This window comes from Patiria miniata, unplaced genomic scaffold, assembly GCF_015706575.1.
Source record: "Patiria miniata isolate m_02_andy unplaced genomic scaffold, ASM1570657v1 HiC_scaffold_5, whole genome shotgun sequence".
Taxonomy (NCBI): Eukaryota; Metazoa; Echinodermata; class Asteroidea; order Valvatida; family Asterinidae; genus Patiria; species Patiria miniata.
In genome coordinates, this window is record NW_024037072.1 from 4,935,528 (window position 1) to 4,961,874 (window position 26,347).

General features: G+C 39.0%; 1 protein-coding gene across 1 annotated transcript; it reads right to left on the reverse strand.

Moving 5' to 3' along the window:
• Positions 1–8,177: 8,177 nt before the first annotated feature.
• LOC119740982 (ubiquitin-conjugating enzyme E2-24 kDa-like) lies at positions 8,178–10,395 on the reverse strand. The gene is made up of 3 exons (XM_038216521.1): positions 10,262–10,395; positions 9,112–9,259; positions 8,178–8,735 (listed from the first exon to the last, which is right to left on the reverse strand). The coding sequence occupies exons 1-3, from the start codon at positions 10,346–10,348 to the stop codon at positions 8,638–8,640; spliced, it is 333 nt and encodes a 110-aa protein (XP_038072449.1). The 5' UTR covers positions 10,349–10,395; the 3' UTR covers positions 8,178–8,637.
• Positions 10,396–26,347: the final 15,952 nt, after the last annotated feature.

Consider the following 26,347-nt stretch of genomic DNA (forward strand, 5'->3'; position numbering starts at 1 on the left):
TCCAGCTTATAAAAGCAGGTTACCAGCCAAAACTCCACGTGATGTGCATGTAAATATTGCTCTTGATTAGTATTGAGCTGTTGTTTGCTATAGCATGAAAATCATGTGGAGTTTTGGCTGGTAACCTGCTTTTATAAGCCAGACTTTCTTTGTGCTAAGCACATTTTTTTGAGATTTGGCCCAGCTGTCTGAAGCAACTGTCTTCTCTTGCCTGTCATAAGAATGCAACAGCACACAACACTTTCTGTACATGTGGTGGAAACTGTGTGACAGTAACGCTAGAAACTGTTGTAGATGACATGAATGTTGGCTGTGAAATGTAGCACTTGGCAGTTCAACCCTAAAAGCGGTGGCAGCTGGCTTTATCTATCAACTTTTCTATGAATTATGTGATGTGGTTGTGGTTTGTTTTGACTGAAACTGCTCCATGTGTGTATATGGCACAGTTTCAGTCAAGAAAGATAATTGGGTACCTGACTACAACCACTGGCAATCCCCAGACTTCTCCATTTCAATAACATTGCAATTCTTTATAAAGATCTTTTCTTTTCTATTCTACCACCCTCCGTAATTTGACCGAGACTTGTAATGCAACCGTTGAATTATATTAATTTTATCTTTGTCCACATGTATGAATATTTTAGTGAGACTTTGTTTTGGGGTTGCCTGTACAGTTTATACAGTGTATCTTTTTAGCTGGTAAGTGGAATGTGTATAACTTAATTGCAGAATAAAGAAATAGACGTGTAAATGAGTGTCGGGTGCCAATGCTTGATTTATTTGTAAAATGATCTGAAAGGGTAATATACATGTACAACCTTTGCAAACATCAAAAAGCAAAACTACCAAATTATTATGAAATACCTTGACTGTAAGTCAATTATTGTCTCAAGCATCCTGTGAAATCATGGCGCCTGGTGTGCTGTCATTTTCAAGAAATGTAGAATTTTTGTATCCATTTCCAACGATGGTCAGCCGACCATCGTTGGGAAGAAACTGATTTTTTTTCTTCTAAATACTGCCCCGAATTCACCAAACTTAGTCCACATTTAGTTTGCAATTGGTTACACATCCGTGAAAAGGCGCAAGTCCGCTTGTCTGGTTCCCTGACAATTCCCCAACATCTATAAATTGCTCCATTTCATCTGAATTAGGGTCAAGGACCAGACTACAAGAACAGCTGTTTTTTTTCCTTGATTTTTCCAGCATCTGTGATCACGAAACTGTAAACAGGTTAGTGTAACAATACTTGCTTAAAAAAAAAACTAACCCCCAAATCCTTCCATTTCTGAAAATTACAGCAAAAGCAAATGTTGTAGATTACTTTTAAAATGTTCATTGTTCATTGTTAATGGTATCATAGTTAAGCTCAGGAAAACAAAAACAGTATTTTGTTTGTATTTTTAATTTTTCGTTTTTTCCCGGTTTCCTGGAGTAAACCCCTAGTGGCTTCAAGCATTGTTAGGGGTGACTTCTATCAAAGGTAACAATGGGGTTTTTTTTTAATGTGGAAAGGATTGGACCCTCCCCGACCCACCCCCAACCCACCCCAGAAAAGAAAAAAGAAAAGAAAACAAAATGTTTTATTATTATTAATTAGTTCCGGTAATGAAACCAAGGATTTCTCAAAAGCGCCCTCTGGGCACTGTAGCTCGCAATTCTGAAGAAACCTGCCTATAGGAAGAAGATAGGGAGAAGACAATGAGAAGAAATTACAGTTTTAGAGGCGAGAGAAAAACCCCAGAATGATGTTCTAGGGAAACCCACATTACCACACCAAGAGTTTATTTTTGTATAGAGCCGGTAACATTTCATAACCCCCTCCCCTCCCCCAAAAAAGAGCTGACGATCACATTACACAACATTCAGTTGTTCTTCAAGGTCGCTGTTCTTAATGTCTAGAAACCATCGACAGTGCCTTTATGTAATCCGATAACTGCCAATAACCTGTCCCATCATGGCCCAAAACTGATCAAAACAGGATCCTATGTAACCCGAGTCATACCACAGAAATGAACAGGCAGATAACAACAATGTCAGTTTCAATAGATGATGATAATAATCAAGTTTATTAATACATTCCTCGGACTAGTTACCTTTTTCACTACATCTGATCCTACTACTGAATAAATTGACGTAATACTGCGTGGTAAGAGTCCCAGACTATCGGGATCAATTTTTGTGTTTTTCCCATTTTTTTTTTTTCATTTTTTTTTATAAATAGTCTCTGTGTAATTTTTGTACAGGGATTTTTTAAAAAGCCTACTGTCTACACCGAATCTAATATACACAATCGGGGGAAACTAATTAATGGTTAAAATGCATCTCTGATGTTGCATTACTGTTCACATAAAAAAACAAAAAAGGAAAAAAGTGCATGTACATGTACAATGAAACACGAGGCGACAAAAATCACTACAGGAATTTTTTGAAGTAAAGATGTGTGGTGTCAAAGGTGCATGATTCACATCATCAGCCCTCCTCTGCAAACATACATTCTATGCAAAAGTTGTCCTTTCAGTCAAAATCAGTCAAGTGACTGTTTTTAACAGTTGAGCGCTCCCTGCCTACATAAAGCAGGATTGGCTGGCTGTGACTGTAACTTGATACAGCTATGCTTTGACTGTAAGTGATTGATAAGCCAGCTGTGCCAACCACTTGCCTGCTTTTGTCTGTTGACTGAATTTGACTAGTCACAGTGCTTGCTTAAATTATGATCTGACTGTTGGTGACAAGCCTGTGTAAAAAGGCATGGCAGGGAAAGAGGATTGATTGCTTTTTGACTGTCTGTGACTGTTCAGACAGCAGGAGGGTTACAAAATGCCAGCGCCCAATTTCACGGATCTGCTGAGCAGAAAATATTGCTTAGCAAACTTAAGTTCTAAGCCAACATAAAGCTAAGCACCAGTCACTAGTATATATTGCATAACTATTTGGTTGGTGACCTGTATGTGCTAAGCATATGTGAACTTAGCTTAGCAGATCTGTGAAACTGGCCCAAGATCAAGGAAGATACTCTATAGGAGAGATACATTTGCTGCTTATACAAGAAAAGGAGAACAATCCCTCTTTTTGGACAAATATGACATTTGTGAGGTGTTCTGGCAAAATGAGACCGAACTGGGCAGAGGTCGAAATGAGGGTTTGCGGGTATTAGGAAAGAGAATACAATTATCCTACAACAATGTTCGATGCGTTTCAATGGGGCGTTCCGTTTTCAAGTTTGCATTTATCGACAAGTCAAAAAGTAAAATGCTGAGAAAGGCTTTTATAGTTTTGACTGTTTTGTAGTCGTGAACATGAAAGATGCTAATTGTTTTTCCAATGAAAACATTTTTAATCCACTCTTTTTATACCATTTCTTTGCAATATTTGAAGTAGACATACCGGGGTATCAAAGATTACAAATATCAATAAATCTGAAAATCAACAAAAATTCACCATTTTTTTTTCTTTGCATTTTTGCATTTTTTCCCCTCCACTTCAGCCCATACCCACTTCCGTCTCATTTTTCCAGAACCAACGCCTCACAATTTGTGAATTCTGTATTAAAATCACAATCACTACATGTTTAAATTGGCCAGATACATGTACCTGACTGGATTACAAATATGTGAAACTATACTCTGGACGTTAAATTACATACAACAGAGACCCAGTATACGTGCAAGTTTGTCACCCAAACACAATGAACCTGCTGGACGTAACATTGCAAAACGGAAAATGGAAACTAGATAATGTGATTTTTTTTTTTTTTTACGAGCTCCCAAAATGACATCCCAAGCCCAGCAGCCCAATGTGATATCAACTGGCACAACCTCCAATTGGCAATGTTTTTTTTGTCAAATGTTACAACAGGTTGAATGCTTGAGATGAGATTTTACTACAAGTCACAAAAAGTTATCACAATCAAAAGCCACATGTCCCCACAAAAAAACTCCACTTTTCAACCCAAGGCAATTTTCTTCTGTAAGATTCATCCCCCACGTTGGACTGGAAAATATCGGAGACTCTGATTAGATTCTTGGGGTTGAGTAGCCTCAAACTAGACCAATGTAATAGCTGTTCCTACAATATAAGTCACATCAGAGGCTCTCCTGGGATATTTCAAACCTCGCCCGCGTCCCCTTCCCTCCCTCCTAAGCAAGTGAACTCCCTTGGGACTCATAGGTGAAGCCGTGATTTCATTTCTGGCCAAGTTAATTACCATCCTGAAATCACGCTCAGTTTATGCTACTGCACACTGCATGGCCTGCGAGGACTGTTCTGAAAAAATAAAAGCCACACTGTCTGCTCAAGATGCAATTTGCATGGATATCTCAAATACATCAAGATACCTCAATAATCAGGGTTCCCAGCTACTCGCAGAGATGCCAACTTTACAGACTACAAAATAGTAATGATTCTTCCTGCAAAGAGTAATGCTAATGTAAATACATAGGACAACAGTCAAGTTTAAGAGTAACCGCAGTACTTTTCAGAGTAGCCACAATGTTGGCGTATAGGACAGCTGGAATTTTCAAGTGTAGTGACATGCCTCAAAATCCTAATAATTACTCCAAAAGAGTAATGGTTGACATCTCTGTACTGTGGAAAACAGGAAAACCTTGAAAATGAGTTGACATCTTTCCAGTGGGGGAAAACTCTGGGAATTTTGGAAAAAATACCCAGAAGGGAAGGCTTTAGCCAGTTTGGCATATGTGCATCTCTGTTGCATATGGTGAGGAAAGGATGGCTATAAGGGGTGGAGGGAGGCCATCGCTTGCCTGTGTATTATCAGTAACTTAGCTGCTTTGCTGCAACCATCTCTTGACTTTTCAGCAACCTCGTAAAAGTGAACAAATTCTCTTAATTTTTTGGAAATTCCAGGGGAACTCAGGGAATTTTGTTTTCACAAAGTGCTGGGAGCCCTGTTAACAGATCCTGTGCACTGTAGCCAACTTTGAAGGGAAAATTTTTAGACCTCTTGTGTGTTTCCAAAAAAAACCAAAAAAATAAAAATACCTCAACGATGACTACGCAAGGGAAATACAACACACATGCATTCCTATATATACCTCCAATCAATTTGTACCATTGCAATCAACTTTTATTCCCAACTGAATTGGAGGTGTTTGGGGAAAAACAGAATTTCCACTCCTCTGCCCAAACAGACTCCACGCAGAAACCGTGTGGCATTCTCATGAGAGCATAGGAAGGCCACATTCTGTGATCGATTGGTTAGCATGTGCAAAATACTCTGGGTGTGCGCAACTAATTCCCAACAAAAATTAGTACAAGTTGCATCATTGCATGAGAGAGGAACGCGCCTAATCGCAGTCAAAAATTGGAGAGAATACTTCCATATCTGTCGGTTAAAGGATACGGTAATGCTATACAATCTGTAGGCCTTGTTATGCTTTGAGTCCATTATTCACTGAAAAATGACGAGGAAGAGATATCAGCAGTACATGATTTGTTGGAGTACAAAACACCTGCAATTGTATACTTATCCCGTTATGTACACGTATGATGAACACACATGACTCGAGGCCCAAGGCAATTAAACGGGGTTCCAATAGCCGACGTTATAATGCCATTGCAATCACTGCACAGAAATTTCTTCTTTCAAATTGGCACTCAATTGAGTTGCATTCATTATTTTAGTCAAACATTAACCTCAGATCTTTAATTCCTAACTCCTAAAAAAATAGTCTCGGTTACTTGATTAAATTCATACACTTGGTAACATGCAGTCAGCCGGTTTCTTAAACAGATGGTGTATTGGTAGTTACTTAACAAAACCTGCACTTTTAAATTCATCTTCAACAGTGATCAATCCACTAAATCGGGGTGGGAAGAGGAAACCATATGGCCTACAGGATCAAGTCCTTATGTCGTGCAAATCGTCATACAGGAATAATTTATCAGTTCATCTTACGTTCTCTTGTCAGAATCATCCAGAGAATTCATGTGGGCGTGCAGCTCACAGGACTAGCTAATCGGGAGATTGGATTTTTGCCATCCTGTGTCACAGATGAAATGGAAAAAATGCGAGTGCTTCATCTGAAGCAGCACGTTTCTGAGCTTACAGGAGTAAATATTGTGACTTGTTCCAATGTAAATGACCTGGACGTTTGAAGAAGAAGTGAATTTCAGTGCACCTGCATTGAAAGTGGAGTTGATTTCTGCATTGGGAAGTAATCTGTAAGATTTTTTTAAAAAAATTAGTCAAAATACAAATAGCTGTAAGTGCTGCACAGTTGAAACTTTGATGATTTTGTTCTTCTGCCTACTAGTCCACAAGTCTTAACAATGGCACCACTCCTGGTCAAGATCTCGTCAGAAGGTACCGACTGTCGGACAGTACATATCGAGAGCGTTTTAAAGCAGTATTCATGCCTTTAAAATTCTGACCAAAAGAGGAGAAAAACTGAACTGCCATTTTTTTTTTCAGTGAATTCATTTAATTTCATAAAATTGTATAATTTTAGTTTTGAACTACTAGATTCGGTGTTGCCAATACATGTATACATGTACATGCAAAACTTAACTATCGAAGCAATACTCTGAACCAATTTCAGGATTTTTTTTGGGGGGGGGGGGCACCCCGAATCTTCAAATCACAAAACCTGCCAATGATATAACTCGTTATAACTTGATCATCTATAGACCTTATGCATTGCAGGTACCTCAGCAGGTGTTCTTGGTTAACAATGAATGCACAAACGGTTTACTCATGCATACCCAAGCGATACAAAACCAATGCCCTCTTGCTCCGCCTCAACGCATAAGGTCTATTGCCCTACCAGGTATCAACAAAGATCACCATGTGCTTCACATAGACTCAGATTCTGCAATCAGTAGATACATTAGTGCACACTAAAATCATGTGCAGTAGACGTTAAGTGTACAAAACTCAAGGGCTTAACTGGAACGTACGCACACAGAGACATGTATCCGTGTTCCCGCTGATATCGACACTGCTCTTTGTCGTGTGAAATCCTACGCCCGCGTCAACCATTTTCCCAGTTTCCGCAGTGCGTGTCGTCACTGTAAAGCTTACTGCTGCAGTGAGTGCAGTCGCAAGCCTGCAGACAGCACGTGAGGCGGGGGGAAATCCATTAAACTAAAAACACTGCCCCCGAGGACGTGGCCAATATTTGCCTACTCGCTAAACGTGATACAAATCTCTCCTCTAACGACGCTACAGTGGAATTTAACACTCTCACCATCAAAAATGACACCTCATTGTCTGAAATGACTACCCCCCCCCCCCCACAAAAAAAAACAATTTAAAAGAATCATATAATTCTATCTTTTGTGATCCATATAATGAAACCACGGACGTTGTGCATACGTGATCTACCTAATATTTACTCCTCCTACTCTCTATGCTTACAGTACAACTACATATGGTTTCTATGTTATGTACATGTATGTAAATACACAACTAGCTTTTATCACTGAACAAATTATAACCAAACGTTAACATACTGAGCAAATTAGTGGACTCTTTAAAACATTTACAAGGCAAACCTGATAAAATTGAGTGTTTTTTTTTTTCCAGCGCCAACAAAATGAGGGTAAATGGAGATTTCTCATCAACACTATAGACTCAGTGCACGAAAAGTAGGTGGCGGTTTTTTTTTTACCACTTTCAAGACCCTTAGTGGGAGGGGCACACCGTGTGCGCATACTGGTTCATGCGCATACTGGTTCATGCGCATACTGGTTCATGCGCATACTGGTTCATGCGCATACGGCGCGAAGTACGCATGACTTGCGCGTATTTGATTCTGAATGTGCACAAAGCCAAAGCATCTTCCCGTGAGCGTCAGGCATCGTCGGTTGCATTGGATTGTTCCTCCCAGTTGTCTTCCCCCAACTCTCCCTCTGGGCAATTCCGTAAAATCCAATGTAACGTCCGACCACATGATGTACAAGGTCGTTAAGGTGGTGGTACCTTACTTTGATCAGTAATTGTTTTCTACTCATTAGATGTCACATTGTTAGTTATGTATCACATTCACTTTTCCATCAGCAGCTCATTAACCCTCACAGAATTCAACCCATCATCATGTTTTGTTGGGATCTGTCTGGATGGGTACAATACCCTTAAACTGACAGTCTTTTACATTGGGTTGGAACACCTCCAGAAACAAAGTCAGAAAGATGCGTGTGCAGTTTCCCATATGGTGTTGGAATTTGCCAGGATGGGTATGGTTCCTAGTAAATCATGCTGGGGAGTTAGGGTTAAAGTGTCTGACGTGTTTATCCGAGTATACGGAATTGCCCCTTTTGTAACTGTTGAGGGGGTACTTGTGCAAAGAGTCTATAGGTCCGTGTTCAGCTTCAGGGACATCAAATCCTATATTCCTCTGAATTTTAGAACACTTTCTCCGAACAAAGCCTAGGATGAAACCCGAGCCATAAACAAAACCGCCATTTTGGAAATGGCCCTCAATGCTTGGTGTTAGGCCCTACAACACTTAAGTCTGGTACCTGGACTGCAACACAATTCATCTTAATTAAACAGGGGGAAAATAGGAAAGGGTGAACATGCTGTACAAAATAAAACATAAATAAAGACACTGCGGGGCGAGAAACAAAAAAAGACGAGACAAAAGTTGCCACCTTAGACGGTGTTGGCTGGCATCATGTTGCGTAGCGTTTCGTCCACGTTTTTGCAAACCGGTCGTGGTCCTCGCGGCTATGGAGGTACTGAGTTGCTATGTTGCCCACCAGTGGGTCAGCTACAAAGGAAAAACGGAGGTGGGGGGGGGGGGAGATAGAAGGGAATTTAATACTGGAAATTACTTTCACACTGCTTTAAAAATGTCAATTTGTACATGTAGATATGCGAAGTGGCCCAATCATAGTAAATCGTTTCCAAATCTGGACGTAGCAGTCTGACTTGTCAAAGTCTTGGCCAAAGGGGGTACAGTGCCATATGTCTTCAATCCCCCAATTCCATGGCTCTCAGAACTCTCTAATATCGAATCATTTGAATGTATAACTTTTATTCATGAGCTCGGCGTACAGACTTTTAGCCTATTTACTGGGTTGCACCCTTGTGATGGATCGACTACGACACTGTTGCAGGGCGCCCTCTAGAGTCTGCGTACTCACCAGGATTGCAGTCAGAGAGTAGAGCACAGATGGAGAGTAGGACTTTGGAGATGGTCAGAGCAGGACTCCAGTTGTCCTTGAGGATATCTAGACAGATAGTTCCCTGGCTGCTGATATTGCAGTGGTAGATGCGGGTACGAAACTTCACCTGGTCAATATTGAAGAATACACAACAACATCAGAGTCAATTTGCTATATTTCTGAACAAAGTACACGTACAGAGCAAAACAATGTCTACAATATAGGGCAATATTGCACAGGGATACTGATCACATAAATCTGCTTAGCTGAGAGAGAGAAAAAGTTGTAAGCAACCTTGGATTCCTAGCAAAAATCCAATCATATATAGTGGTGTTCCCTAACGTGGCGTACTTTGACGTGTTCCCCGACTTTCCTCAAGCGGTGTTGCCAAACTTCTTTGTTGACAAAATTCAATTTCATTCAGTACTGGTACTTTTGCCTTAATAATGCTTGCTGTTGAACCTTTGTGAACAACTTCAGTGTCATGAAATTTAGTCCGAAATTCAAAACCGTGGCATCCGGAAATTTGGCACAAAATCGGCTGAGTGTTCCCTAATGTGGCACACTTGAACAAATCTCAGAAAATTTCTATAAAGTAGAAAAAATTCTGATAAACCATTATATATCTCTACTCACACCCAACTAGAGGTTTGTCAGAAAACCAAAAAAAAAAAAATTGGGGGGCGCATTTTGAAAGGGTTCACTGTGCACTTAAAAAAAATTGGAAAATCACGCCAAAATAAAATTGGAAAATCACGCCGAAATAAATGTCTCTGTTAACTTGTAACGGGTAGGTTAACTCCAGATTTATGAATGGGTATGTTTAGAGCCTGATAAAATTTCACTTAAATTTCAGGTAAATTTTTTGTAAAGTTGAGAATTGACCCAAAAAATCTATTACTAGGAAAATTGAAAGCACCTGAAAAGTCGTCTGTGTGATTTTTTTACAATGCTGAGAAGTTTGCTTCTCAGCAGTGGAAGGAAAAAGTGAAGACTAATCTTGACAATGCAGCAACTTTACAGCCGGGCAAAACTGACCCCCTTTGCCGTTTTTGGCTAAGCAGGTTGCCTATAAAAGTGAAGTCCAAGTAAATGGAGGTAAAGCCAGAGAAAAGGAAGGGAAACATACCTTGGGCGGTTTGAACGGGTAGTCGGGGGAGAAGTTGATGTCAAGGAAGAAGACACCACCCTCGTAGACGGAATTTTTGGGTCCCATAATCGTCGATCCCCACTCATAGATGTTGTCACCTTTTGGACCGGCACTGTCAAGACAGACAAAAAAAAAGAACAAAAGATTTAAGGCAAACTTGCGTACATCTAGCACACAGGTTTCATTTGGAAATAGATGCGATTAAAATCTCTGTATTACCCAAATTACAGCAGACTCAAAATACCAAGTTAAAGATTTTAAATTATACTTATATTTTAACAACTGATTAAGCCTCATCCTCCAAAAAAAATAATTTACGTTAAAATTATTCTTGAAATACCATTTATTATAATCTTTCCAATGGCTCCTATTCCCCCCAACAAAAAAAAATTTTAAAAAGATTTTTCTTTAGAAATTAAATCATTTTCTCAACATTTTGAAGGCAAACGCAAATGCCATACACTAAATGGCCTTTGAAGTGCATGTACATTATGCAACCAGCCATGTGTAACAGAATACAAACATTGCTCCCGGATACATGTAGACAATACCAGTATATGACTTTAAAGGGCCCATGCAATGTAATTTTCTTCAGTGCAATCCTTGACAATGCACCTTTGTATCCCATTTTACCTTAATTTCGATTTTCGTTTTGCCATTTTTGAAGAGTATTTTGGTGCCTCTTCGGTTTTTATGCTAATGCAAATTTGCATATTCATGAGCAAACTGTGATGTCATTTCAGGCAGAAGCCTCAATGTTACAGCTATATCAGCACAAAGAAGGTGCTAGAATTTTGGATATTTTGCTGTCATAAATTTTCTTTTCTTTGGTGATTCGTTGTTGTGTAAGTACATGGCAGTAAGCTAATGAGCAACCCCTTCTCACTAAATGTTTTCAATGAGCAAATTTTGCGTAAGCAATTTGAACAGAAAACCTCATTTGAACAGTGTCTTCCTGATATGACATCACAGCAACAGCGCCCTCAGCTGTCCACAAAAGAATTGTAAAGTTAAAAGTTTGAAGAAGTGCACCTTTTACTAACTTTAACCAAGAAGGGATGTTAAGTAGTTTTCATAATTTTAGAGGAGTAGACAGTTGCAAAAAAATGTGTTCCTAGGAAAAATTCATTGCATGGACCCTTCCACTGCATATTGTACAAGTGAACTGAACGCACATGTGCGGCATGCCTGGGCAACAGTTCACAAACCAACTGTATCAGTAGAAAATATCGTTCAGCTCAGCAAAATATATGTGCTCAGCAACAGACAGCAGGGAACCAGCCATATGCAATATTCAACACATGGCGTTTTGGCTGGTAATCCATTTTTGTTTTGCAAGCAAATTTCTGTGTTCACTGCTTAACAAGTCCGTGAAATCGATCCCTGATAAACAGATAAACACAGCCGAAATGTTCAGACTAAGGATCCCAAACTTACGTCATGCTTTACTCAGAAATCATTTGCGGTGAAAACTAACAATATAATCAATCTTTGTCCAACACACAAACTCCCCATTACTTCACATCATTAGTACGGTTCATTCAAGAAACCTTCCATCCTCAAGGCAGTCTCTAACAACAAAATCCCTGTTCCGGCCCGAGCAACAGATTGGCTTCCGCACTCCCTCCCCCCCCCCCAAATCTTGCCATTGGCGCACGTGTTGCCATGGAAACGCACACAAAAAAAGGCACAAGAATTTCTAAGAGTTCAGTTGGAGAGTCCTCCTGTAACAAAATGGAAATGCACTGCGGAGCGTGCTTAAGGAAAGGCTTATTTGAAATAGATATCTTGAGTAAATATTTTGTGAGGAAAAAAGTTCCTGTGCATGCACGAATGCCTGAATATGCACAGTGTAGGCCTACTTATTGAAATACAGATCCAAACTCCAATCCAAAACAGTTCTTGAGTAAAATTTTCAAAAATGAACCATGCAGTCCCCTCCCTTGGGGTAAAAAAAAATCAGAAATAAAATGAAGTCCTTAAACTTTTAACACAAAAACATTACTCAGGGTTTTTACAAGCAAATTCACTCATCATTCTAAAAAATAGTGTTGACTGACAACACTGTTCAGACATTTTTATTGACAAAGCTATGATTTTTATTTAACAATCAAAACTACTGAAATTTCTTCTGGGGGTTGGGGGAGGGGGGCACTTTTCTGATGGCGGACCTACATCAGATAGGATTCACGGACTCAATCGCACCAAATAGGACAGTTGGCAATTGACCTATCACGGTGGAATCGCGTCAATGCAGCTTGTGAAAGATTGTCCAATTGGATGATATACAAATGGACGCGGAACGCGCAAAATCTGAGACAAACAAAACTTAACGTACAAAATTCCATAGGGTTGTCTAAGGGGTGTAGCTAACTTGCAAATGGCGATAGGTCAATTGGACAGTTGGCCGAATAGGACAGTTATCAAAGTTACATCCATGTAGGAATGTGGGCGGTTCCATGGTGTCCGACGTACATTTTGGACCATTCAACAGTGTGCATAACAAAACTTATAATCATAAAGTGGATTTTAATTATGATTACACGCATCAATTGGGTTATACAATGATTTTAAAAAGACATTATTCATCTAACTGTATTGCTGTAGTAGAAATCGGCTCAAAACACCAAGGTGTCGGACGTACTCAGACAAACTTATTTTTTTTGTGTACTTATGATTAATTTTTCAGTTAAATGTAACAGCTAAACTGTTCAACATTGTCAGAAATAAACTATATTTCAATAAAATACAGATAACAAGCTTCAAAATGATATACATTTTTTTCATTTGTGGCATTTTCCTAAACAGAAATCCCCGAGTGGCTTCTCAACCGTTGCCAGGGAAAGACAGAGTTACGATGACGGCCAAGGCCATTGGCAGACTGATGAAGCTGGGGGCTTATTAGACCCACGCCAGCTGACAGGCAGAGCATTTAAACAAGTTGGCACTATGGCACTGTATAGGTCAACCAACACTGTAACATTAGATTCATCATCAACCGGCCAGGCAAGAAAAAAAATTGTTCCCTTCCAGATAAAGGAAAGATTATTAGTCCCTGCCCATCAAAAACGATCAGGCGGTTAGCTTTGAAATGCCTTGGATTTCAACCTTGTTCTAAACTTTATGTAAACTTTATTAGCTTTTTTTGTATAGTTAAAACTTCATTTCATATTTATTGATTGTTGTTTTCATGTATTCAGCTTGGAGTTGGAGAACCCCTAGACAGAAACAATGTTTCTTTTGGGCAATCCTTCGGGAGCTGAATGGTATTTTGTTTTTTGTTTTGTTTGTTTTTGTATCTAAAGCTTTCTTTTAGCATCTTTCAACCATGTCACAATTTCACTTTACACAGAAACTGCTAAGTGAACAATGTTTTGCTATAAGGCATCTATCCAAATTAACTTCAATGGCACAATGCAAACCATGCTTTTGACTTAAGCACGATTAAATAAATCTAAGCTGTACCCTTAACACTTTTTTTTTTATATATACATGTATGTAGTGACCAATTATTTTTCTATAGCCACTGTAAAACCTACATTCGTTAGCATATTTTTCTGCTAAGCCCAAATCAACTTTGAACCAGTCCAACTCAGAACACATTGCACGACATTTTGGCTGCCTATAGTAACCCGTTTCTGCTAAGAAAATGATGTCTGTGCTTAGCCGGTATCTAAATAGCCCCCTGCAGGTACAATGTATGGTTCAACTTTCTGCTTAATCCTCAAAGGTTAAATCCCCATGGACATCTACAAGCGACACCAGATCAACTTTATCTGCTTACACAGTGTCTGAACGGTGTTACTGTGAACTCAACCACATCCGGGTGAGGCCTGCGTTCTGGCGTCTTGGCCTGATAAGGTCAGCTGGTAAAGATTAACTGATTTCCAGTTGAACTACGCCGTATTATCATAATTGCTGTCTGAAGTGCCTGACAGTTTGAGCTGAACCGTTTTCCCCCTGGCTACATGACAAATTCACTTAATTAATTTTTTACGAACGTCTAAAATAACTTCCATTATTAAAGTTGATTCCCATGAGCAGTAATAATAGACTTTTATAAATTAATGAAGAATGCCAAAGACTGAAAACCAAAAAAGGTTGCAGAAGGCAAACTCACATTTTCCTCGCAAACTTTTCAATCATACCAGTACATTTCCCTTTGTGGGAACTTCCAAGACCACAACAGGCCCTAAGCAAAACAATCTGCTTCTCAACCACTTTAATTCGATGATATTGTCCATTTTAAAAGTCTGAAAATTGGATGAAAGATCTTAAAGATGCATTTCTTTCTATACTGATAATGTCTTTCTCTCCGATTCAGAATGTATGATTTTAGACTTCAGTCTGAAAAAAGCCATGCCCGAATTTGAATGTCCCTGTAGCTTTTTCTTAGAGTTTCCAAAATTCTTCCAGGATTTTATTGTAATTTTTTAAAAGCACCTTTATAATCCTAGATCTACTGGAACCTTTAAATCATATTTTTTTTTAAGATCAAGAGTGCCTCTTTAACACAACAGACAAACTGTCTTTATCCGCAAGTTACTGAAAAAAAATTACCAAGATTTAAATTATTGTAGAAATCACACTCAACAAATAAACTGCCACTCAAACACCTCATCAGACAGAATAAAAACAAAAGTACAGACTGTTATCAACTGGGTGAGCCTTCGGCGGTGATTTATAGGCCCATAAAATGTCATCGTTGTTTTTTATCAGGGAGATTCAATGACCCATTTCGTTGGAAACATGACGTGCATGTTCTCAGGTATGTGCTTGTCGGCTACATGCAATGTACACATTGCCCAGTGGCAGAACAAATTGAATGCGTACACTCGCACAGATATGAACGCACAGAATGAATACAAATGAGAAATGATGAGAAGCAATATAGGGACCCGAGTGTGCCAGATTGCAAAACATACATCATAGATATTATATTTTTTTTTAATGAAAAAAGGCCTGTAGCCGTTCCTCACCCAAACCACCCTTTCGAACGCAGATTATGTACAAGCCGGCCTAACCATAATGTATTACACATACTGGTAGTATTATTGATTTGTCCTGTGTGTGCAATTATGAATCAACTCGGTAATTTTTACGAACATACGGTACATTATACAAATTGAAAAGGATAGTAACAGCACAATGGGTTATACATGTACTTTAAAGCAACATTACCGTTTCAGAGTGTGAACGCACGTACGTACGGGCAATGACACGAAATGAATGTACTTTGTTCCAAAATACAAAGTACATGTGTATCTCGAAGACAACTGAAATTTGAGACGTATTGAAGCATTTCTATTTCAATCCATCTTGACTAGTATTTTTCATTGTGTAACTTGAGAGATACAGTGCATTGGCAATACATTATCAAATAAGTAAATGGTCTATTTAAACGGATGTCCAAAAAAACAAAAAAGGAAATTCAGATTAATTTCAGTCGTTTTAATGCATTTGGTGATTGGAAAATCATTTTGCTTTTAATTCTAGAACCTGACGAGGAGTCAAGTCCGTTAATTAAGCAAGAACTTTTGTTTTGTATGAGGAATTCTTTTATTGGAAAAGAAATTAATTCATTACGAAAAAGGGAAATGTGACTATAATGACTTGAAAGATTTCTTTAAATCAGTCGTTGTAAATGGCATGGAAATATCTAAAACTATATCCTGATCTTTATATGAACATACAATGTTAAAAATACGTGTAAAGAAACAATCACTATTGCTTTGGATATTTGCTCTGCATGAAATGCAGTCGTACAGATAAACATCAAATTTTCCAAGTTTGATCACTCTTTTACTATTCCACAACTCACTCGCAGCAGTAAAGCACAACTTAACCTTCTTCAGATTGTAGCACACAACCTAAAAAAAAAAAAACCACCCTATCCCAGCCTGTTTACAAAACAGCCCCCAAATCCTTTCCATCCATTCACCGGACCCAATCAGGGGAGTGATATTATGCCCCGCCCCGGGGTTCCCGACTCCATTGTCAACCGGGCACTCTATTGTTGTGTTTGCCTTGTCTAGGTTCCCCTAGGGGCGGGATTTGGTACCCATGGGTGCGCGTACAGCAGGTGCATTGGGCCAGGGCTCGGTCCAATCTACGCGCAGAAATGGCTCTAATTGGCATGGCAGGAAGCTGCATATAGACATTAGGGAGTTTGTCCGATTGGCCTGATTTTTTGTCCAGGTATTTGAAATAGATGGGTAAACGTCGATTAAATTTCGGTCCTGAGTAGGTTTGAGTCTCAATTTACTCCGAGTAGATTCTATGTTTGTTAAAAAAAAAATGGGGGGGGGGGGTACTGGCTTTTCTTTCGTGACAGGAATTTCTTTTTACCCCACTGTACATCTCTAGGAATTTGATTGAAACCTTCCCCAATCTTCCAAAATGGACTAACGTAGCGGAACTGGCAGACTCTTTTTTACTGCACACTCTTTTTTACTGCATCAATTAAGGAAAAATCCATCAAATTCAAAGTAAAGACAAAGCTGCTGGATTATATCATGGAGAAATAAGAAGGGTCACAGTCGTCCTGAAATATCACTCCAAACCTCCTGGCGCGAACTGAAGGATCTGGGAGGATTAGAGCTTTAAGAAAATGAAGGAACACAGTTGATCACAATTCCAACTACGAGAACTCGATCTGGGCCGTTTTGGCAGCCCACCACAAAACTGCAGTTGTGAAGGGGGACTAAGTTTAGGAACTGAGTGACACATCCAATCTATCATGCTCAAATCTTGTCCAAATTGTGTTTTGCCAAACCCCTGACAGCAAGCACTCAACCCTAGGGTAGAAAGGGGCAACATTAGGGCAAACAATCAGGTAATCCAATCACCTGTCAATCATTGCTGACAGGGCTCAGCTACATACACACAGTATGAAGTTCAGCATAGCGTATTGGTACGATGTATGTATGCCGCACTGCTTGAAACATCTGCTCACAGGTGTCGTCCGACCAATGGGGGGGGGGGGGGGGTGGAAACAAAACTGCAGACAGACCAAGACGGGACTGGACACCATCTGACTAAAGAGGGCACTGTTCAAAGTCGGTGACATTGGATATTTTCGGACAACAGGTGATGCTTTTCGTTGCTGAATAAATGCTGACAGAAGCACGATTTTGCCAACAGACAATGTGGGGAGGTCACATCACACCTCCCCCCCCCCCCCCCCCTTATGACATCCCTGCATATCTGCTTTTTAAAGAATATGTACGAAATCGCACTTATTTGATACACTCAAGGTAATGACTTTTTGCTGGGGGGGGGGGAAGGGGTCATTGACAATTTCTTTGAAACTGGGCACTTTTTTGGAGGTTATGCCATTTGGTGAAAGGTGCATGTGGCTCAATATTTAAATTGGAGTCGACATTTTTCCTGTCGCCATTACTTCTGACATCTATGATTTTATAATTCTAATGCACTCCTTAAAGGGAATATATATATATCATTTGCTTTTGCTGTAATTTTCAGAAATGGATGGAATTGGGGGGTTGGAAATATATATAGCAAATATAGTTACACTGACTTTTTGAGGTTTTGGGTTCGAAAATGCTATAAAAACTAAGAAAAACAATCATTTTCCTGTAGTCTGGTTCCCTGACTCCATATAAGAAGAAACAAGATCAGGGAACCAGTCTAGCTGGCTTGTACCCGTTCCTAGGTGTGTAATCGATTGCAAACAAGTGCGATGGTCAATTGGGGCCAGTATTTGAAAAAACGCCAGTTTTTTTCCAACACTGGTCGGCCGACCAGCATTGGAAATTGATACAAAAATACCACTTTTCTTGAAAATGACAGTATACCAGGTGCCATGATTTTACAGGATGCTTTACACTGTCATTCACTAACAGTCCAGCAAGGTATTTCAAAATGATTTGGTAGTTTTATTTTTTGATGTTTCCAAATGTTGTATTTTCCCTTTAATGCAGTCATCCACCAAGAGAGGTTTTAGCAAACTACATCATAACATGTACCTACCCATGTACATAAACAAAATTTGAAGTGATTCTCAATGATACTTAAATGGTAACTTAACCTGATAACAGTCAAGAAACATCAGTAAATAAGGGCCTAAACCTTATATTTCAAGGTTTTCTAATCTTTTACGTTATCATGGACGATTTAGCCCAGAAAATACCCGGTGCACCATAATTTTATTATTTGCTGGCCTCAATTATACCTCACATACACTGAAGCAAATATATCGATCATATAATGATAGACTGATAAAGGCCTTCTGTGACTGAATAACAGCCAATATATTACATGCTAAAACTCATCATTTCTTGTTGTGGGCAGATTGGAGGTGAGCATATATCGGCGCTAATTGTGTCAGGAGAGCTCGACGGTCTGTGACCGAAGCAAGTGTTGTATGCTGTACTGCCCCGTGCTTGTTTATTGGTTAAATCTTATTATATTTAGGATTTGATATTGTTGGTATTGTAGCTGTGTTTTATAGGCCTGACAGTTAGGTCACATAATGCCTCTCTATTGTTACATGTACATGTCCAGTGGGGGGATTTGTACACTCTGTAGGATCGCTGAACCACATCGATATGCTTGACTTCACATGAAAACAGCATAGGAAGGATGGAATTGTAATCTACTATGCACGTTTTGATGCACTTCAATTGCAGTTACTCATTTATTTGTTAATAGTTCCAAGGTTAGCTATCGGATGAGGGTATACATTTTCAGCATACAAAATTTTCAATCGTTATCTTTCTATGCTTCAAATAAAATTGTGGGCTATTGCTCAACAGCAAAGATTCATAACAAAGGTGGATCTAGGAGGGATTTAGGGGGTAATAAACCCTCCTCTTGGGCCGCAAAAAAACATAGGAAACTCTGGCAGAAAAACACAGCAAATACATGCTGATCCCTCTGCTTCTTAACTGACAGCTAAAATCCCCCCTCTTGATCCAAACATTGATCCGCCCCTGAAAAGGGACCATGTTGTTAATCAAATGTGAAAACATAAATGTATGTATTTAATGACCCTCGTTGCAATACATGTTGAAAAGAATGAAATTACAACGACCGATTTATGACTATGGATAGATAATTTCCTTTAAATGTTTGCAGTCAAATTTCGTTTCTAGTTTCAATTTCATTAATTAATGAGTTTTACAATGCATTTCTGCTCCGCACTCTCCACAAGGGAACTTAGTACTAGAATCTGTGAAATTCAATTTCCAGCCGCATAGCGTGGTAGCCAAAAAAAACAAATACCCTGCGTCATCAGGCTTTACACAATAATGCTGGGGGGGGGGAGGGGAAAAGAAGAGCAACTAAGGGTTGAAACTGTTCGTCAAGAATGAAATCTCTTAATTTTCTTTTCTCAGAAATGATGGAAAAATCACCACTTCCCTTTAAAACCAATTTAGTCGTGAGGTGGGTTCAACGTTCTATACTTACCTGGTCAACACGTTTATGAACATGCACTTTGATTTGGCTGCCTATCGACCGTCTCTGAAATCATTCTTTATCGTAAATCACACACATTCTGACATACTCTCGTTGACAATACAGGAACGTTAATATGCACCCACAATGCACAGCTACACCCAATAAAGTGAGATGGATCGAAACACCGGCTCACTATATGGAGTCAATCAGATCAAAGGAAATGCAAAAAATATATACTCTTTGACAAACGGAATTAATAGCCTGGATCAGATGGAATTAAGATTATACGATGCCGAGTCAACTTCACTGCCTCAATGAAGAATGAAAATTTATCTGCTGAATTTTCATCCCAGCAGATAAATACCGCCGTACATCTTGAATACTCAATACTGATATTATCTCATATACCAGTCGTGGCACTCCGGCTATTGCCCTATAGCTTGGGCAACTCAAACATTCCTGAAATCGATTCTATTTCCGTCCAAAAAATCGCGACTCCATTTTCCTCGGTGAAAATAGAATCGGGAAAAGTGATTAATTGCTACTTACAGGTCGTTAAAATTAAAAATGTAATATTTCTGTAGAACATGAATATTCATCAAGAAGAATTTGTTGTCAAATTAACCACATGATTGAAGACAGTAGGAAGTATTTGCAACTGTGATTTTCACAGGATAAAAATTAGAACAGTGGATCCTTATCAAATGTTAAGATGGTACATCACGTCATCAGTGGAAGTCAACACTGACATGTCCTTCGCACACCTGGCACGCTGTGTGACCTCCGTGACAAATTAGACTTGTCACTTCCAGATATGATGGGTGGCCTGCATACATGTCGTACCGGTCGTACATTACCTCAGACCAAGGATGGGTTAATTCTCTACATAACATTCAAGGTACATGTACGTTCAATTCCATCAGTTCTAAAGATTCCAGTGGTTTCGGTACCAGTTCTATTTTCTCGAAATATCATTTATGGACAGGTTCCATACTGGTATGCAGTGTTGAATTGCCCATACAGCAGTCTTGGAACCACTCTTCTCCTGCAGTGCTTACATAGTCATTAAAGTTACATATCTACATTGTGTATACCTGTTTGTCAATTTGCTTATTTTTATTTGACAATCTCCACGGATGTTTTACAAAGACAATACAATAAACATGAAATTACAAAATTTCAAATTAAAAACAAGTTTGAACATGCATGTACAATGTCCGAGGCGTTGTCGAGGATAACGCAAAAAAAAATTTATACAACCTTTGAAAACCTAAAAAAACCCTCAAATTCAACAAAACTTGCATGCCCCTTTAAGATCCAACTGATCTCCTTTCAATAACCCAAACAAGCTGCTTGACTCTAGGAGCTCAGAATTGTTACCAGGGGTCAGGTCACCCCTACTTGAAGGTCACTATACAGACATGACCTCAGGTGGCCAAGTCTGTAACAAAATCATTTAAAGGGGCTGTAGCTAGCCCATTAGCTGTTAGAAGTGAAGTCACCGTCCCAATACATTTGTGAAGAAATAATTATATCTAATTTAATTGATATGTACACTTTTTCTGCAACGAAGTATTATTCTTTTATTTCAAAAAAATTAACAGAGCGACGAACTATAGGCCTATTTTATATAAAAATTTCTGTAAAAAAAAAAATTAAATGTTGTATACTTTTAGACGGCTCTATTTTCATAATTTTGAACAATGGAAGTGGTTGGGACTGGTTCCCTCCACACATTCCAATGGAGGGATCGGGAACCAGAATATAGCTTCACTTTACTGCACAGCTGGGAATAGTTACATGTACATCCATGGAGATCAGTAGGCTGCACACAGTGCACAAATATTGTTCCATTTTATTCCACTTATTTATCTTGTACAGGAGTTGTAGATTTTGTAAAACCCTTTAGGCCAAAAAAAAAATAAAACATCTGCTTCCGGGTACCCTACCTACCCTTTTTTGACAACCCCAGCCTACCCTAATTTTATTTTGGGAAAAATGAGGGGAAAAAACAAAAACCATCAATTTACCTTTCACCCTTTACTACATGCAGACACCTCCATATGATCGTACACAAAACAAATTGCCAACAAAATTAATTCCCTACCTACCTTATTTTCAAATGTCATGTAGTCGGAAACAGATTTTTTTTTTTTTTTTTTGACTTACAATGTGTAATATCAATGGGGCATTTTGACAATCTATAAGTGATCCAATCGTTTCAAGAGTTTCTTTTTTCAGAATATTACCGGCGAAAACATTTACACTCAAAAATTGACCAGCACTACTGACAGGTGATCTGAATAAATAAATAACATTTATGCCGCTGACAAATTCTACTCCAGGCAGTGAATATATACTGCACTAGTGCACACTGAGGAACTTGACATGCTCATTAAATCAAATTTTTACAAAGTGGTTGTGCATGTCCAATATGCGCATGCTCAAGCATTGTTCATATAATTTGAATTGCTTCGGCATTTGTTTTCTAGGGTGCGATTTTCTTTTCAAACCAAAATATAACACAATTCCATTATTAATGGTATATTCTCTAAAGTACAGTGGTTGAACTGTGCAGTTTATAATCAACACCTGTAAAATACTTACAATGTAAACACATTGTACCAGGTGTTGGTTAATTGGCAAATTTTGTTGATTTTACATTTATTTACCTATATGTAAAACCTCGAACAATGTCAATAATGGTTTATGAACGTGATTTACACAAGTTTCTAAATTATTCGACATTCCTGTGTGAATTAATGTCCTATCAGGTTTTGATTCATTGTGGGTATTTTTTAACACCTTTTTCAAGTTTTGCTAAAGCAGTCCACCTCTCCCATGCAGAATGTGAATTCCATGTGTGACTTGGAAGTGTGAATTGGTGTTGGCAGGTGTCGCACTTGTTGTCAGTCATCGACAGGTGAATATAAAAACCTGTCAGAGTTGGAACAGTCCAGGAAATCCACTGAAAATCTAAAAATGACTGGCCACCATCATGTTGCATAAGAAAGAAAGCCACAGCTTCGAAAACCGGTTTCATATTTCAGGTAAAAATATAACAGGGCAATTCCAGTGCTATCAAGAGCTCAGTGAATAAACCTGCAAGTGTATTTTTTTTTTTCAATCTCATAGTCAAAGAAATGGTCATAGGAGAATACAGACTAGGAGTTTTGGATCATTTCTCTGAATCACAAATTAGATATCACGGTTAATTGGCTCTGTCACGGACATTACATTTCCGTTCATAACGCTGCAATTACCCAACAGACATCCCAGCTAGTAGCTCCAAATATTACTACATGAAAACCCGAAGGCATTTACAAGGCCCATGGTAAAAAATAAGAAACACAAATGGGCAAAATATGAAATTAAGCTGGCGTTGACATGTGTGTAAAGGTCAAAAAGTCAAACTTTGTACTGGTCTCTGAATAGAGCATTGTTTAAGATTCAGTATTCAATTGAGTGAAAAAACAGTCAGTCAAACCAGCACTAGACCAATGCTTAAAGAGACATACAATAGAATTATTTTAATGCAATCCTTGAAAATGCACCCTTGGGTCCCATTTAACCTCACACTGTATTTTCAACTGTTGTTTTGCCATTTTCAATGGTATTTTGGTGCCTTTTTGGTTTTCATGCCAATGCAAATTTCCATTATTCGATTATTTTGACATCGACCGGACCCAGGCGCGGGTTTATTTTTCATGAACCTCGATGCCAGACGGGTTCAGGCCGTCATCTGCGGGTAGCACACCCTGATATTTCTGGCTTCGCTCGCTGCGAGCGGTTCGCTGACAGATATTTCCGGCCTTGCTACATGTATTTGTGTGTTTATCCATCATCCGTTCCGTATACCGCAAAACCTTTGCGTGTATACACGTTATCCAACGTGAACAGGTTAAAAAAGTGCACGTTTCAAATTCAATAAAATAAACCAGAAAGGAATGTCAAATAGTTTTTATACATTTTAAGAGAAATAGAAAGTTGCACAAAATATGTTCCTCAGAAAAATTTCAATGGACCCTTTTATAAACCACTGGACTTGAACCAGTGGTCCGGTGGTCTAGATTGCAAATTTTACAATAAAGACAAAACAGTGATTTTTTTCCTTTTTTGGGGGGGGGGGATTTGGGAGGCACAGTTCAGAGTACTGTCAGCAGTTTGCTCTGATTTGTCACAGTTGGTCAGGGCTCCGACTCTCACGACTTCAAGCACTGATTTAATTAATTGTACGAGAAATTGAAAAATTAATTTGCCACACGACAGCAGATTGGATGGGAATACCACTGTGCCAGGCATACAAGTCAAGGTCTACTGATGAGTGTCTTCATACAAAAATTCACAGTGCAAGGGGAACTAACAGGAGATGAACGCAAAGCATAGCATCCAGCCACTACTGAATCGTCTAATTGGAACTGGATACAGAATCCACAGAATATCTTTGATTTTTAACTGGGATCTAGCTATAGCATGGTTTGTAGAGAAAAACAAGTTAAAAGTAAAAAATAACATTTAAAATTTATTTATTTTAGGTTGTGTTTTTTTTTTGTCTACTGGTAAACATTATTAGCAGTACCAAATTTCAGCAATTATTCCTCATAAGGGAACAAAAATCCACTTTTAGGTTATTGGCCTTAGCAAACTAGTTATAACGACATTACAAACCAACAGGTATGCCGTAGATAGAGGGCAGGGTTTTTATTTTTTGAAGGAAAGTCATTTTGAAAAAGTCATTTTGGAATGATAAAAACACCCTCGACTCCATAATTTGATCAAAACTTAAGAGGGGGCCCAATACTATATAATCGCCCACATCTTTGGTAAATGTCCCTTTTTGGGGGGGGGGATAATTAGATGAATTGCTGGATGCTTTTGGCCCAACCCCACCGACTCAAAAACACAGAACATTGCTTCATGAAATAGCACCCTCATTTTCTTCGTCACAAAAGCCCTGTCTTGTCTTCCCCTTCCAAAATTCCTCTCACCTCTCCAAATAAAACTATTTAAGTCATGTAAAACAGTGACACACATATCCTTTTACTTTACTTTCACATCACACTTACAATTTTACAAAGGACAATTCCTTAATTTCACCCATTTGTTGCAGAACTTCCAAGGGCACCCAACAGGCAGAAACAAAATGTCCAAATGCAGTGGCCCAGCTCTGTGTGGTTATCAAGATAAACTGGAAGCCCTATTATCCTTTATTCCGTTGCTTCACTCCGCGGCGCGCACACACACAGCTCATTACTACAGCCGGGGACCGTGGACAACGCATGCTGGGGCTTAGCTGGCTTGCAACCCGCGCACCGGGGAAAGAGTAACGCTGATATCTAACGAGACTTGATTTCCTGGACTGGCCTGAAGGGGGTAGATGATGAGGAGCTATACGGTGCGGTGGCTATCAGTCACTAGATAGCATCTCGCTGTATGATACGTAGTTTGCACGTAGGGCGCGTGTTGCAGTCTTGCAACAGAGCAGCACGCTTGGTGAAAGCTTGTTGTGATTAGGGGCTGGGACTGGGAGCAGTGTGTTTGCAGGACGGCCAGGCTTATAAATCAGTGGGCTGGCAGCTGTGCAGATACATGTCAGGGAAAGAATATATGTGTGTGGAGTAAGCACCAATGAAATGAATTCCACAATAAAATATTATGTGTTGTATCCAAGCCTTTGAAAGTTTGAATTGAAATATGATCTAAAAGGAAAATTTTCTTTGCCCATGGGTAAAGGTTTAAAATTTAAAAAAAAAAAAAAATTATTTTTAACACCTGCTTGACACTTTGGGGTTCTAAGGTTGTAATGTCAAATTGCAACACAATCCATTACAAAAAGAACAAAGGAAAAATTGAAACTAAACACACAAAAATTTTAACTTGAGAAAGCTGTGACAACATGCCTATGACAACAAATTTGCTCTATCATTCATTAAAACGCTATCTAAATAGACTTCTTTGAAAAAAAAAATTGCAAGGATAATGAAAAAAAGGGCATCTGGATTGTTAGTTGAAGTGATGAATTTTTGGGGGGAACCTAGTACTCGAGTTCCCAACCGCTGATGTCAGGAACCGGTTCCAGATTATGGGATCGGGTACCCGGGACCAACTTTACAAATTACTAAGCAACTTCTCAGACAATGAAATTGAAAGCTTTTGAATGCCATTTGTGGGGAATTTTCAAAATGAAAAACCAGGCTACATGGAAAACGACAACAGATTTCATGTTTAAACACGCATTTTAACATGCGACATACATGTACGACGCTCACGAAAGTCGCAGTTTACACTCCAGACAACTTCCGGGTTTTGAGTTTTGGAGTTGGGTTTCTAATACGGGCACTTATTTTTAATAAGGCACCATGTTCCCGTACTAACTGCAGATACACACCAATAATAAATGATCAACTGACACAAACTTCAACAATGTCTGCAATCCTGTTCTCAATCTTGAGTGCTGTTGTTCCTGGAATTCAACTGGTAAATTGTGAATTTAAAAGCAGGAAAAGAGGGAAAAAATCCTGTCAGATTTTCACGTCTGACTGAACTCAAAAGCAAATGCTGCCACAGACAAGAACACGAGGCCATTTTATACAATCCAAAATCTGTGTTGCACTCGGGAAAAAAAAACAAGAATTTGTTGAC

What these genes read in the sequence shown, in the direction of transcription:
- LOC119740982 (XM_038216521.1), bottom strand. Translation starts at nt 10,348, where the DNA reads ATGGGACCCAAAAATTCCGTCTACGAGGGTGGTGTCTTCTTCCTTGAC. An exon ending in ACCCGTTCAAACCGCCCAAG is followed by an intron (nt 9,260 to 10,261) that starts GTATGTTTCCCT and finishes AATATTGACCAG; the next exon opens with GTGAAGTTTCGTACCCGCAT. An exon ending in ACTCTCTGACTGCAATCCTG is followed by an intron (nt 8,736 to 9,111) that starts GTGAGTACGCAG and finishes TTTCCTTTGTAG; the next exon opens with CTGACCCACTGGTGGGCAAC.